General features: G+C 35.5%; 2 protein-coding genes across 2 annotated transcripts; one reads left to right on the top strand and one right to left on the bottom strand.

Annotated features, from left to right (window-relative positions):
* The first annotated feature begins 412 nt into the window (after window positions 1-412).
* Window positions 413-3,824, top strand: LOC132069280 (subtilisin-like protease SBT1.8). The gene is made up of 2 exons (XM_059462682.1): window positions 413-1,144; window positions 2,010-3,824. The coding sequence occupies exons 1-2, from the start codon at window positions 472-474 to the stop codon at window positions 3,623-3,625; spliced, it is 2,289 nt and encodes a 762-aa protein (XP_059318665.1). The 5' UTR covers window positions 413-471; the 3' UTR covers window positions 3,626-3,824.
* A 726-nt stretch (window positions 3,825-4,550) lies between these two features.
* On the bottom strand, window positions 4,551-14,283 carry LOC132029823 (potassium channel KAT3). Its single transcript, XM_059419200.1, has 13 exons — window positions 14,060-14,283; window positions 13,428-13,643; window positions 9,711-9,872; window positions 9,531-9,588; window positions 9,098-9,415; window positions 8,759-8,998; window positions 8,321-8,419; window positions 8,210-8,242; window positions 7,839-8,024; window positions 7,542-7,619; window positions 6,623-6,677; window positions 5,785-5,925; window positions 4,551-5,554 (listed from the first exon to the last, which is right to left on the bottom strand). Exons 1-13 carry the CDS (start codon window positions 14,215-14,217, stop codon window positions 5,451-5,453), a joined length of 1,848 nt encoding a protein of 615 aa, XP_059275183.1. The 5' UTR covers window positions 14,218-14,283; the 3' UTR covers window positions 4,551-5,450.
* Window positions 14,284-14,925: the final 642 nt, after the last annotated feature.

Consider the following 14,925-nt stretch of genomic DNA (forward strand, 5'->3'; position numbering starts at 1 on the left):
ATTGCAACAAATAGTAGGTTACCTATAACTTTAAAGATACAATAAATGTAGTGCTAAGACCATTAAAAATTGAACACATAAAATTTAAATTCTAATTTTACCTCTACTTAAGCTCTTAACTCAATCAAACATTGTCGTATAAAATAAAACATATAGAGTGTATATATTATGGGCTAAAGTTAAACTGAACTGAATAGCAAAGTATATCCTCAATCATAGATAAAAGACATAAACCGAGTTTAACTACACTTTAAAAAAAACCATCATCCTAATTTTCGAATTCTTAAAAAATAATTTCAGTAATTTGGGGTTAAATTTTTAGTCAAAGTAAATTAAGGTGGTAACTGGTAACTAAAGATTAAAAACAAAAAGCCCCTACATCCTTTTCTCTCTCACACGTAGCTAGTTCTTCTTCCTTCTTCTCTGTTCCATTTTGTCTCATTTCTAATACTCTGCTAATTTTCTTTACTAATGGGAGCTCTAATAACCTTGTTATCCACCATTAACATACTTCTCCTTCTCTTTCTCTTTCTCAACTCATCAACATCATCACTACCAAACCCCACCAAAAAAACCTACATTATTCACATGAAACATCACCTAAAACCTCCACATTTCTCAACTCACCAAGAATGGTACAAAACCCATCTTTCTAATCAAAATTCTCTTCTCTACACTTACAACATGGTCTATAACGGTTTTGCTGCAACTCTTTATCCTCATGAAGTTGAAATACTTCGTCAATCTATAACAGTTATTAATATCTATGAAGACACTTTCTACACACCACAAACAACACGTACACCTGAATTTCTTGGCCTTGACAAAACCAACTTTTTTGCTGGACGTACTTTACCAGAACTAAACAATGCTGCTCAAGATGTTATTATTGGAGTTCTTGATAGTGGTGTTTGGCCTGAAAGTAACAGTTTTAATGATGTTGGTATGTCCAATGTGCCTTCTAGGTGGCAAGGGAAGTGTGAAACGAGTCTTGACTTTGACCCGGATTTGCATTGTAATAGGAAACTTATAGGTGCTGTGTATTTTGCTGAAGGTTGTAAGGCTTCTGGTAGTTGTTCTAAGGAGGTAGAATCGCCACGGGATCATAACGGTCATGGCACACATACCGCGAGCACGGCTGCAGGTAGTGGCCGATTCAGGATTTTAATTTGACGGGTTTAATAAGTTACTTATGTTGTATTTGTTGAAAATTTAGTACTTCCGTTTCAATTTACGTGATACACTTTTCTTTTTAGTCTGTTCCATAAAAAATGATACATTTTTATATTTAGAAATAATTTAACTCAAAACTTACCCTTTTACCCTTAATGAAATGGTTTACCACACAAATATATATGACTTGTTATGGATCACAAGTTTCAACAGTATTCATTTCTTTCTTAAACTTTGTGCCTAGTCGAACTATATCACATAAATTGGGACAAAGGGAGTAATTTTTCACTCATGCATCACTTAACTAATGGTAATTATCTTAGAAAGTTTCTTTTCTTGTTCTGTGACAGAAAAGTCACTCAATTACTGTCATTGAACTTACCTTCAATTAAGGTGATATTTCCGATGGATGTTGCTGAGGTGAAGTTCTTTTATTAAATTAAAAATCTACCCATTTTAAACATTAAGTTGACCCGCTCCATTGGTCTAGCGCGCTAAAATTTAAACGGGTTGAACATAAAAGGAGAGGGGGAGGAATCCATGGTTAAGTTTAGCGGGTTGGAACAATGGAGCGGGTCAATTTAATGGTTAAAATGGATAGCTTTTTTCTTTTATAAAAGTTTGGCTTACAAAAATACATGCCAACAATGTTTACCGGAAATATCATTGAGTAATTTTGTAGGTGAAATGAATTGAGCGACTTCCCTATTACAAATAAAAATAAAAAGAAACTTTCTGCTTTAATTATCATAAGTTGAGTGACTGTCTGAGAAATCAACCCTTAAATTTCGTGTAAAAAACGTTGGATTCAGCTGAACTCATATTTTGCATTGCAGGGTCCATTGTGGCAAATGCTAGTCTTTTTGGCTATGCCAAAGGAACTGCTCGAGGGATGGCACCGCAAGCCCGTTTAGCGAGCTATAAAGTGTGCTGGAATGAAACTTGTGCGGGATCTGATATTCTTGCTGCCTTCGACCGTGCTATTATGGATGGTGTTGATGTACTGTCAGTGTCACTGACTAATAATGCGATGACTTATTACAGCGACGCCATTGCTCTTGGTGCTTTCGCTGCTATTGAAAAAGGAATTCTCGTGTTGTGTTCAGCTGGGAATGCTGGTCCTTGGGAATCAACGGTTGTGAACACCGCTCCTTGGGTCATTACTGTTGGTGCTGCAACTCTTGACAGAGATTTTCCAGCTACTGTCACTCTTGGTAATGGCCAAAAACTTCGAGGTGTGTCGTTGTATAGTGGAAAACTAGAAATGGAAAATAAGTTGCTGACCTTAGTTTACCCACAAGGGGGAAACTCCTCTAGCAATTTGTGCTTGCGCGGTTCGCTTGATCCAAACACAGTCAATGGAAAAGTAGTGTTGTGTGACAGAGGGGCTAATGATAGAGTTGAGAAGGGGCTAGTAGTGAAGGAAGCTGATGGAGTAGGGATGATATTAGCCAATACACCCGAGACGGGTGAGGAGTTACTCGCGGATAGCCACTTATTGCCTGCAGTGGCTGTTGGGAGGAAAGTAGGGGATGTTATAAGAGAATATGTGAGAACAGAAAGCAATCCAACGGTTGTTCTCAGTTTTGGTGGAACTGTGGTGAAAGTAAAACCATCTCCTGTTGTGGTTACATTTAGCTCAAGAGGTCCAAATCCAATTGTTCCCCAGATATTAAAGCCTGATGTTATTGGCCCTGGAGTGAACATATTAGCAGCTTGGCCTGAAACTGTAGGGCCCACTTCACTGGACGTCGATACACGAAAGACTTCATTCAATATCGTTTCTGGAACTTCGATGTCTTGTCCTCATGTCGCCGGAGTTGCTGCATTAGTAAAAGCTGTACATCCGGAATGGAGTCCAAGCGCTATCAAGTCAGCAATCATGACAACTGCCTACACTCGAGATAACACCAACTCCTCGTTTCGTGATTCAGCACAAGACGGTACATTTTCCAATCCGTTCGCTCATGGATCAGGCCATGTAAATCCTCAGAAAGCACTCTCCCCGGGACTCATATACAATATTAGGATTCAGGATCATATCAAGTTCTTGTGCTCTTTGGACTACTCCATGGATGAAATACAATCCATTGTAAAGAGACTCAACTTCACTTGTGCAAACAAGTTTGCAGATGCTGGGCAGATTAACTACCCCTCGTTTTCGGTCTTGTTTAGGATAAATTTAAAGCGGGTTGTTCGTTACACCCGAGAAGTGACCAATGTTGGAGCTGCAGGGTCAGTGTATGAAGTAGCCATTGATGCTCCTTCATCGGTTACGGTGACCGTGAAGCCAGAAAAGCTTGTATTCAAGAAAGTAGGAGAGAAGCTCCATTATACAGTGACATTTGTGTCCAAGAAAGCTGTAGAACCAGGAAATGCATTTGGTTGGATTTCTTGGAAAAATGCTGAAAATGAAGTGAGGAGTCCAGTTGCATATTCCTGGATGACATAGATTGGAAACATTCCTTTAATTTTCCCGGTGTAAGATTTGCCAGTAGGGTGTTCTTCCTACTAACTGTACAACTAATACAAGGGATGGATGCCATAAATAACTGTATCTCTGTTTAGTGGAAATGAAATATCTACTAACTTTATCAGGGCTAGGTGGAAAAAAGGGGTTCACACGGCGTTTAAAGATTACACTGTGCCAATTGAGCAATTTTGTTTTTTAAATCATATATAAACTGTTGAACCGCCTTAATATAAAGAATTTTTTAATGAAGTTGCAAAATGGACTAAAAAATTGCTTGAGGTCACAAGTTCAAATTTCAGTTGTGACATTCTAGTTAGTTTTTTTGAATCCTCTTGTATAAATTCTTGGCTCCGATATTGAATTTTGTGGAATCCGAAAAGATCTAATTGGCTAAAAGAATGACTCATATACATTTTTTGAAGATTGAAGTATTATTCTTTTGTTGGAGAAGTTCTTTTTCGTTATATAAGTCCTAACAAACAAATGATTCATCAAGAAAACGTACCTTAATCAATTACTCCTATTATTTTTTAAGCAACTTGACTAAAATATCCTGATTATTGAACTTGATGAAAGCTGATTTATCTTTCAACCTTTCTCCAGTTATGTTCTTTGAATGAAATAGCGCAACTTTCAAGGTTAGAGACAGCACAAGATTTCTTAACATCTTTATTTCTCATATTCCTGAGAGGTTACTTTCAATTGTTTTTAGAAATAACATTCTAATTGAACCAATCTTATTTTAGCTTAATAATGGCTAAATTTTAAAAAAGACTTAATATACCAAATAAGATAAACGCACTCCTAGGAATGACAATCACATGATTACATCTTGCATTCTCCTACTTGCCACATGTAATACTATTTACGGATTAATAAAAATAACAATTATTATATGCACACGCGGAGTTGATATTTCATTAACCTCGCTCACACAATTATTTTGTCATTTAAAAAGGGGATAATTACTTAAATTTCTTTGTGTTTTGCACTCTTAATGCATGTATCATTTTTTTCATTGCACATCCTTTTATTTTTTTTGCAATTACACCTACTTATTCATTTCTTGTCAAAGTTATTGTTTGAGGGACGAAACATGAAGTACGGTAAAATTAGCCTTATTTCCTAGAAAGTTCGATTCATGTTGCCTCCAAATAGTCCTAAAATGAGTCCATTGCGAAGGAAAGAACTCCAAGAACTTGTTGATGCCAGGGAAAGTGGCGCCACTTACTTCATAGGCCAATCACATTTATCAGTCCACAAGGGCTCGAATTATCTGAAGCAATTTGCTGTCATGGTGTATGTATTTCCGGACAAGAACTGCCGAGAGCATCCAGAGTTGCATTGAACATCCCTCATGCTGCTCTTTTGGAGGTTGGCATGGTGTATACAATATGATTTGCAACTGACAAAGTACAGTTGTATAACAGAAACGTTTGAAGCTTTAAACACTTCTATTCTGAATCATTGCGGGCGAAAGAGAAAATATAAGTTGATGATTGAATCCATATAAAAACTAGGCGAAAAATATCATTTGGTAGGCAACTGAGCACAAATAAGGGGTAAACAAAAGTTCCAGGTACAGGAATGCTAAGAGGCTAGTTGCTGATCCTCCGACTTTTGATGTTCTTCTAATGGCGGCAGGTCTAGAATTTAAATCTCCTCTATCATAAGATCATAGGAAATATTTAAGCTTTCAAAACCTCTAGATAAAGGTTTGTAAACTCAGACATATTCTCTGTCTAAGTAAGATAATTCCCTAATCTGCTTATTTCACTTATCAGTACACGTCTTTGAGGATCCGTCAAACTATATACAAGTGATCATTTTCGCGCATAGCACCCAAATCCTCCAGTTGGGAGCCATCTGCCGTGAGAATTGTACTTCCTCTTTTGCCAAACCTTTTTTCTGCATTCACCAAATCTAATTAGATACTTGTATTTCCTCTCTCTATATTCTTATTCCTTGAGAATGCATCGGATAGGAGTTATTAATCTGATTTCGTATAATCATATTAGAGAATGAAACGAAACAAATCTGTTGAAAGTATTTGCTAAAGATCAATGCTTCACCAGATGAAGTCCAGTAGACTATGCCAATCTATTTTGGATTCAAATGTTCTTCTAATATTTGCTTACCTGCTATTGCTAGGAGACCTTCAACTGAGTCAGGTAGATGTATTAGTTTTCCTGCAATTCCTCCTTCATTTGGTTTGTCATGTGGATGATATCCATGTAGTATAATCCTAGTGGGGAGTGTGCCTGACATTCTTGGAATTCCTGCAAAATTAGAACCCAAAATCCTTAGAATTTACTGAAAAATAGTTCATGGTTTCCTAACCAAAATGATCAGTATGTGTGCTTCGTGATCGTGAAGATGCAGGAAGTTGCCCATAGTCGATGCAGACAGGGCTTCACCCTCCTCCTTAAGTCATGCAAAACTAAAAGGCAAATAGAAGCAATCCATGAGTCAAAGACCAAATTTTAGTTGTCTTAGATAGATTCACTTACCCACGTTCTTAAATTGGAAATGCCTGTTTTATCAACTGCAAATAGAAATCTGAATCAAGCAGTATTTCAGATCAAACTTTTAAAAACCATGTTGGCTTTTATCCGGAGTTCTTCCACATTAATAAAATTATTTACTTTATCAAAAAGAAAAAAAAAGCATGTTGGTAACCAAAAAACATTTCAAGGTTTTTCAATTTCAAACAAAATAATGCCTACAGAAAAGTAAACGATTTAGCTAAAAGATTTTCAAAGTAGCTAGGGGTATATGTCCATCAAGTTCCACCATTTTACGTTCCTTTGAATTTAACCTAGTAGGCGAAGTTTCTTAGTCACATTTACGGCACATATGATACAATCTTTCATAAACTTTGATGTCAACAGATCAATCTTTGTTGTCAGCTCATGTATCTTATCCACAGGGTGATATATTAATAATCGAACAGTTCTAAGTGAAGTATAAGCTTACTATTTCCTTCTTGTCTTTGTCCTTCATGATTTTGTCCCTTACTCACTGTACCCACCTGCGAGAGAATGAAGAAATTAACATAGAAATTGCTTGGGTGGTGAAATTTAAATAATGTTATTAACTCAGTACATAAGGATGGTACAAGTGGATAAGAGTTTGTAAGCCTCTCATTTGTCTGACTGTGCTTCTTGCTTTGCTTCTGTAGTGCTTGCTGTTATATAAAATGTTGCAACTTCTGTGTGTTAGATTCAGAGGTCATTACTGCTGTATCGGCGATTTGACATTGTCAAAACTAGTAGTATAATTTTCCCTGTTTTTCTTGGTATTAAAGATACCGAAAGGGCGTGACATTTGTTTGTTAACGTGGACGGATACAAAGTGTTTGGAAATTTACCATTCATGTTCTTTATCGAGATAGATCTATTATTTCATAGTTTCGTATGACAAAAAGTCATTTTCCATGAAAAGCGTTTTCCCAGAAAGTTGTTTTATGGTGTTTAGTAGATGAGTGAAAAGTATTTTCTGACATATATTTAGATTTATATTGATATTAGCAAGAGTGTTTTAATGAATTTTGAATAATAAAGATTAATAATAATGTCTAAATGTTTGCAATATGAAGTTAAAAGTTAAGATAGTTGTAAGGAAAATGACTCTTGTCGGTAAGTGAGGTAGGTATGTCTTAGTACCATTTTAGATGGAAAATGTTTTCCTTGAGTGAAGAACATTAGATTTTCTCGTTAGCTGTTAGCTTTTACCATTACACTTGAGGTCTTTAGTCCTTGTATTGAGAGCAGAATTGCTGAATCTTCTGATAATTCTAAGAAGAAGACGATGTAATTAAAAAATCAAGCCAGGTTCAAGCACTTACAACTCAATTTAATGCCATAGGTTTTGCTAGTTGATGGCAAAGGATTACCTCACTATACAGGTCGCTGAGCAGCTCCGATATGAGCGGTATCTGTTGTAGCTTTTCCTTTTCAATTCCTTTCAGATGCTGATTATATCATGTCACGAGACCATGATGTGAGTATAAATAGAAAAGTAACTTATATAAGAGCTAATCTGGCGAGCTGTCATCTAACTGGGAAATGTCATTATTAACTCAGTGTTACTGATGCTCAGATCTTTGAATTAACAGTGCATGGAATATGGATAACTAGCTTGTCACTGGGAATTATCATGATGTACTAGCAGCTAAAAGCTACCATAATACCTGAAGAAAATTGGAGAGGATTATCTTTCCATCTGCTTTAAGGGGCTGCACGAGTTGCTTGAAATGATGATGGCTGATTCGAACAACCTGAGAAAGCCTCTTACTTCTCACGGTGAAAGGCTGTGGCGTATTAAAGATCACACCTATTTCCCCGAACAATTCTGGGGATACCAACTTTGACAGGAACTGTTCAGCAGAATAGTTGAGATCAGTATGCACTTTGGACTTCTGGCTCTCTGGGCACTTGGTTATTCTTTTTCCTTATTTTTCATTATTTAACTATGGTCAATTTTTACTTTGTCTAGCAGTTACTAGGACGCCAAAGAAAAATTAGGAACACCATCGAACAGTGTTAGAATGGGATAACTAACCTGTTCGATTCCATTCTTGTATGTAACTACTTCCTGCAGTTTTCAACCACTGAGCAGTTAAAAACGGAGGAATAGTAAGAGCAATAAGTTATTGACAGGAATTGCACATACCACAGCCCCAGAGACAATAATGTAGAAATCTGTTGGTATCTCATTTTGAATAATGATGTCAACTTTTGGTGGGAAGTATTCTGCTTTTATCCCTGAAACCTGTAAGATCAAAAGCCAAAGGACATCCCATTTAAAAAGTAAGCCAAAGGACATAAGCTTAGTTCTGTAGATAAGTTAAGTTAAACAAGATGGCAATTGGCAACAGGGTTTTTACTTATTTCCAGATAACCAAAAGTTTATTTAATTGACTTCAATTTGCATAATATCTTATCCTTGAATTACGTATTTAGGAACACCATTGACTTAGATTATGCTGATAGTGGAGTGTGAATAAATTTACTCTTCTTTTGATATATTTTCTGTTTCATCTTCTGTTAACAACATACAAATAGAGGAAAACATCTTGATGTTTAGTAGGCAGGTAAGAAAATACATCACCAGCTGGACTAAAAAGTCTTCCGAAACCCCTTTTAAAAGGTAGGTATTTTCAAGGGTTGTATAAAAGAGATGCCGTGCAATGCTAGATCTTATTGCCTTGGGCAAGTCTTCTAGTACTTCCTCATGCTGTAGTTCTGCAGTCTTGAATCTGAGTGTTAAATGTGCCAGCATTTGCTCTTTTATGCCTTCTGGAAGTCTATTCTTGCTTGCATATCGCAGTATATCTTTGATGGCGTCCCTCTGCATTTTTAAAACTATCATATTGTATTGTTCTAAACATGCTTTCTTCACTTAGACTTCAAATATAGATTTACTCAGTTTTCTTCAAGGAGTCAATACCATCGCGAAGGTTCGAGCGACACTGTGGACAATAAGATTGGTCATGTTGCCAATTAAGTAAGCAGTGAGGCCAATATTGAAAAGCATGTAGAAGATGGCGAAAACCTTCTCTCCTGTATTATGTGCGCGGAGATCTCCATAGCCGACTGTGGTGAGGGTAACAACAGACCAATACATGGAATATGTGTATCCTAGAGCGATACTTCTTTCTTGGAAATTAGTAATATTTGACCCAATCCAGGTATTATCTGCAGTGTGATAATTTGTTGCTAGCCAGTAATAGAAACACCCAGCGGAATGCACCGCGAATAAGGTCACCTATTGACAGATTATAGCCATAAGCCATAACATGAATGCTTGGTTGGAGAAAAAAACTTCTATATCTACGCGATAAAGCTAGCATAATGACAGTTCAAAAAACACAAGTTCTTACACAAATTAGTTTACATATTCTTGTCCAGAAGTAGCTGAATCGAGTGTCCTTCTCTAGCCTGGAAGAATGGAAGAGCTTAACAATATAATGAGATGGAAGTGATGGTATGATTATGCAACTTTGAATTCAACTATTGTAGTTTTAGAGATGATCATATTTGAGTATTATTTTCAATATTACCTTGAGAAGAACTTACTAACACGCCGTAGTCGCCAAAGTCTGAGCAAGTTGAGGAAGCCAAAAATGTCATCTTCTTGCTTTTTCCCATCAAAGATTTGGAGTATTGTTTGAAATGGTATGGTTGAAGCAACATCCATTGGGAATCCTAGATGAGTCGCATACCTTTCCAAAGAAAATAACCTTCATTGACATGCAAGAAATAAAAGAACCCCAATTGTAATTTCAATTTTGTTTTCTTGCATGTAGCATCTCAACAAAGTAGTGTCCTACATTTGCAAACCTCTTCGTAGGCGTTTGGTCATAGGATTTGAAAGCATGATTTCATATTTTGATTTCAAATTAGCTTTTTTTTTTTTTATGAAATCTGCACAAAATTTCAACTTTAACTTCATATTTTGATTTCAAATCTCAAATTCTGCAAAAAGTCGGATTTGGGATTCCAAATTGTAGTTTCAATTTTTTTTTAAATGTAAAATTTAACCCATAAGTTTATATTTTGTAAAAAAAAGATCCATAAGTTGGTAGATATATTTTTTAAATGTAAATCTTGACTCAAAGTAACAATGTTGGTTCGTCTTCTCGGTCATCTGTTCAAGAAATGCATGCTTGACGTGAAGAGATTGTCCGTACCATGTGGGAGGATTATATCAAAGAGTTGTTACACTACAAGTCATGTTTAATTTTCCTTTTTGTTGAACTAAAGTTAGATCAATACAACAACATACCCAGTGTAATCCCACAAGTGAATGCGGGAGGGAAGGTGTCTGTGACCTTAACCCTACCTTGGGGGGGTAGGGAGAGTGAAAAAAGACCCTCGATCAGCTCAAGAGAAAGCATGACAAGAAAATGTTAGACAAGGATTGAAGAAAGTACAGAAGCCATCACAGAATAGCTATGAAGAAAAGTAACAGTCAATGCAGCAAACTAATATGATAATCGAAGTACAAGAGATAGCAGATAGTAAGATGAAATTGTATTAAGGACAATAAACTACAAAGGTAAGTAGAACAGTTCGATCAATAGATGATGTATTTTTTTAGAAAGGCCTTATGGTAGTGTATTAACTTAATTTGTTATGAACTATAATTTACTCATCTGGTAAGATTGTATAAAATTTGGAAAGTTTTGACTGTGGGGTTTTTATAATGGGAAATTTACTTGCCATAACTACCTCTAACACTTATTTATAAATAATAACTACCTTATTTTTTATTTAATTTTCATAGCTTTATTTTTCCAAAATTACATTCTATAACTAGTCCAGTAACTTTCAAAATACATATAACTCTCTCTATTCTCCCTCAATACACATTTAAGATTTTTCATCTTCCCCAAACCCTAAAAAAAATTCTCTCTTCTCTCCTTCCCCTCACTGCCGCCTCCTCCCTCCTTTTCTCTATCTCCAGCCTCTCCTCTCCTTCATCTCACTTAGCCCTCCCTCCCTCCTCCATCTCCACCCACAACGCCGCCGTCAGCACCACCACCGTATCTGTATAACTACTCCAAAAGTTTTGACTTTAGGCAATTAATGTGTTTGAGCCGTTGCGTGAATAGGAGACTCAAAATGTCAGAAGGAAATCAAGAACAGGCTGATGCAATAGCAGAAACTTTTGGTGGAATAAACCTAAAGAAAAGTAGGGTGTTAATTTTTTGTTAAATACTCATCACATACATGTTTGTATTGGCTCTAGTCAAAAGGTATCGGCTTTTCATTGGTAGGGCTCTTTACTTTATACAAATCTTCAATCTTGTTGTTTTGCGCAACCCTTTTGCCCCCCTTATTTATAGATGATTTCACTCTTTTTTTTAGTTGATTTAACAACATTGGAGCAACCCCTTTAAACTATTTGATTGTTTACAGCTCTAATTAACATTTTAATAACTACACAGGCACCCAAAAGCTATGGTGGCGGCTGAAACCAGAGAGAAAATCCATTTGAGTTCACCATTTTCAGATTTGAAACGGTGGCGACTGCCGGGGTCCGATTGTTGTGGTGGTTGTTTTTTTTTTTTTTTTGTATATAGTGTATTTTTTTGTATTCGCTTGTATTTCGAAGGAGAAAATGTGTATTCGTCATTTTTTTAGTGTATTTTTTTTGTGTTTGACCGAAGATTTGACAGGAATCCATGATTTCTTCTCCTTCTTCTATCTCCTTATATCGCAGAATTTGAGTGTATTTCGTCCTTTTGGGAGTGAATATAAGTTTAATATATTTGGCTGGTTAAATTTTTGGAAAAATTAGATGTATTTGATTGTATGTGTTGTTTGAATGATCTATATACAACTGAACAATATATCCAAATACATTGAAATACAATTAAACGAAGGAAAACAAAAGGAATATCGGTATATAAATACAATGAAATACACATCGTTCGTGTATTTAAAAATTTCTCCAAAACTATTTGATGAAGCATGTATTTCGTTGTATTTAAAAGTACAAAAATATAGCCGAAACAATATAAAAAATAGCTACGGTCTGTGTTTCACGATTTTTGTATTTCGCTGTATTTCAAAACGATGAAATGCAGCCGATGGGACATTTTTAAACAGTGATATACAGCTGCTGGTGTATTTACGTGTATTTAAAAAAATTGAAATACAACTGAATCGAGCAAAATGATGTATCCTGGGAGACTTCTGTATTTTTGGAAAATTATCGTGCTGAGTTTTTTTGAATTCAAAAAGTTTGGAATGGAGTAATTTGGAGAGAGAGAGCGTGGTATTGTGAAACTTGGTTATGCGTGATACATGATTGGTTTAATTTGACTTATCATTTAAAATGAAAGAAGAGAATCTGTTCCATAAATACAGCCTATTTTTACTCTGCCGAATTTTGTATTTTCGTGTATTTCAAAAACGCGAACTCTGCCGGATTTTGTATTTCCATGTATTTCAAAAACGCGAAATACAACCGAATTCAACAAAAACTAGATACGGTTTGTAAATATAGAAAAAGTAGCTATAAATTGTTAGAAGCTATTAAAAAGTAGCTGTTTATGTAAGTTTCACTTTCATAATTATGAGAAAAAATACAACTGAAAAAATCCAAATTGCACGTCGAAATAAAACTTCAACTTCAACTTCAAATCAACCTTATTTCAAATTACTAATTTCAAATCATATCCAAACGGGGCCTATAGAACTAAATACGACATTTAACTCGTCTGATTTGAGCAATATTATTTCGAGTTTTAACTTATATATACTAACAGGGTATTTTTTTTTAGATATTATTCTCTCCGATCCTTGTAAGTTTTCATGTTTACCTTTTGCATTCTCTTTAAAAAATTTAATGAAAAAGGGTAATTTGACTAAATTACAATTATTTATTCTTTGATCTCAATTTAATACCGCTCTTCGTTTCACTACATTACTCTCTCTCTACATTGTTTAGAGTAAGGATAAATGTGGAAAAAAGTAATTACTTTTATCTTAATTTTCCATAATGACAAGTGTTTTGGATTAATTATTTTTAGTAAACAATGACAAGCACAAAGGATCGAAGGGAGTATAAGTGTGATTTAACATGTTGTAGTATATCACTTGTCTAATTTTTCAGGTCGATAATCTCGCTTTTTATGGGCCGTCTGCTGCAATTATATATCTTACACCACCCCCCGACTTGATAGTGCAAAATTCTTCTACAACTACTAGTGTATAAAAAATAAACTCTATTCTTTCATGTACAAATAAACAAGGCATACATAAAGTACCTGAAAGCAATTTTCTTGTGATCATCAACTAGTAAATAAGTGGATTTGTCCAAGTAAGCGACAAAGAAAGTGAGAAGAATGTCAAGGGCGAAGAAGGCATCCACCAATAAATCAACAAGCAAGAGTCCCCCACTTGCTACCTTCTTGAATGCCAGCTCGAAAGGGGATGACCATGCTGAGTACACAACCAATACCACCAGAAATGTTTGCCATATTCTGTAATTTTCACCCATCAAGTAAAAATATTAGGGCAAAAAAATGAGATACATGATCTTGCGGTATTTTCGTTTTTTATATTTTCCTCCATGATGCTGGATTATGATTAACATATTATTACGTGCTAGAGACTAGAAACTGCTGGTAATTGGAAAATAGCGCTGATAATAACTTGGAGTTTCACTTGTGGAATTTGAAACTCCTTGACAATGACTATTAGTCGGTAGACGCTATTTTGGTATATTCACCACTCTCTTTATTTCTTCTGGGGATCCATTAGATATGAATACAAGTATACAACATACGTAACATTTCCTAAACCGATGTATATTCACATGCAGATAACATTTAGTTTTCTAATGAAAACAAACATATGCGTACACAACTATCTGGGGAAAAAGGGAAGTAATAATTACCTGTATCTACGATCATAAGGAGCAATAACAAATCTTTTAAGCTTGAGAGATCCTTCACCCATGACTTTACCAAAAGCTGGCAACAGGCTACTTGGAACTGATGTTAGTTTCTTATTTCTCCACTTGACTGCCGCCCTCGTTATCTCCGGCAACGACATCTTGGTAAAACAAATTGATAGATAGGGGTGGAGTTTTCTTGGTACTTACTTTGTTGTTTAGGGGGTCAATTCATTACTCATTATAATATATGGTACGTAGAATATAGGTGTGGTGGTATTATCATATTATATTATACTTTCTACTCTAATGAATTATTTCAGGTTTCAATTCAGTTTTATTAGCGATAATTTATATGCATAAATCTTGTTAATCACAACTCGAAATATCGTAAGATAAGAAAGATCGTAACATAAGTAACTTAGCGCAAAAGCACGCGGCGGAGATCCCCAAAAGGCTTCGGACTTGCCTTGGGACTTAGTTGGACCAAAGCGAGGTCTGGAGTCTCGAAAAATGACCTTACCAATAAAACATATATTATGAGAAATACTCGTGCGAGACTTTTTTTCTTTTCGTTCCTGATCCTTTTTGGCTTGCTTGCGATCTTTTATTTACTCTGTCGTTGATGTTCTTGGAAGAAATACAAATGAAGATTGGAAATCTCATTTGGTTGTTAGAGTGTTTACTAAAGTGATGGCTTTAATTCTTTACTTACAAATTACAATATTAATAGTATCAATTCTGCTTACGTATTTATGTGTGTACAATTTTTTGAATGAGTTGCGCATGTAAATAGGACTCATTTTCTTCTTTGATATGGACGTTCGTGGATTAATAACTCATACTATTAACCCTCGTCTTCTCCAAAT

The sequence above is a fragment of the Lycium ferocissimum genome, chromosome 9 (assembly GCF_029784015.1).
Source record: "Lycium ferocissimum isolate CSIRO_LF1 chromosome 9, AGI_CSIRO_Lferr_CH_V1, whole genome shotgun sequence".
NCBI classification, from domain to species: Eukaryota; Viridiplantae; Streptophyta; class Magnoliopsida; order Solanales; family Solanaceae; genus Lycium; species Lycium ferocissimum.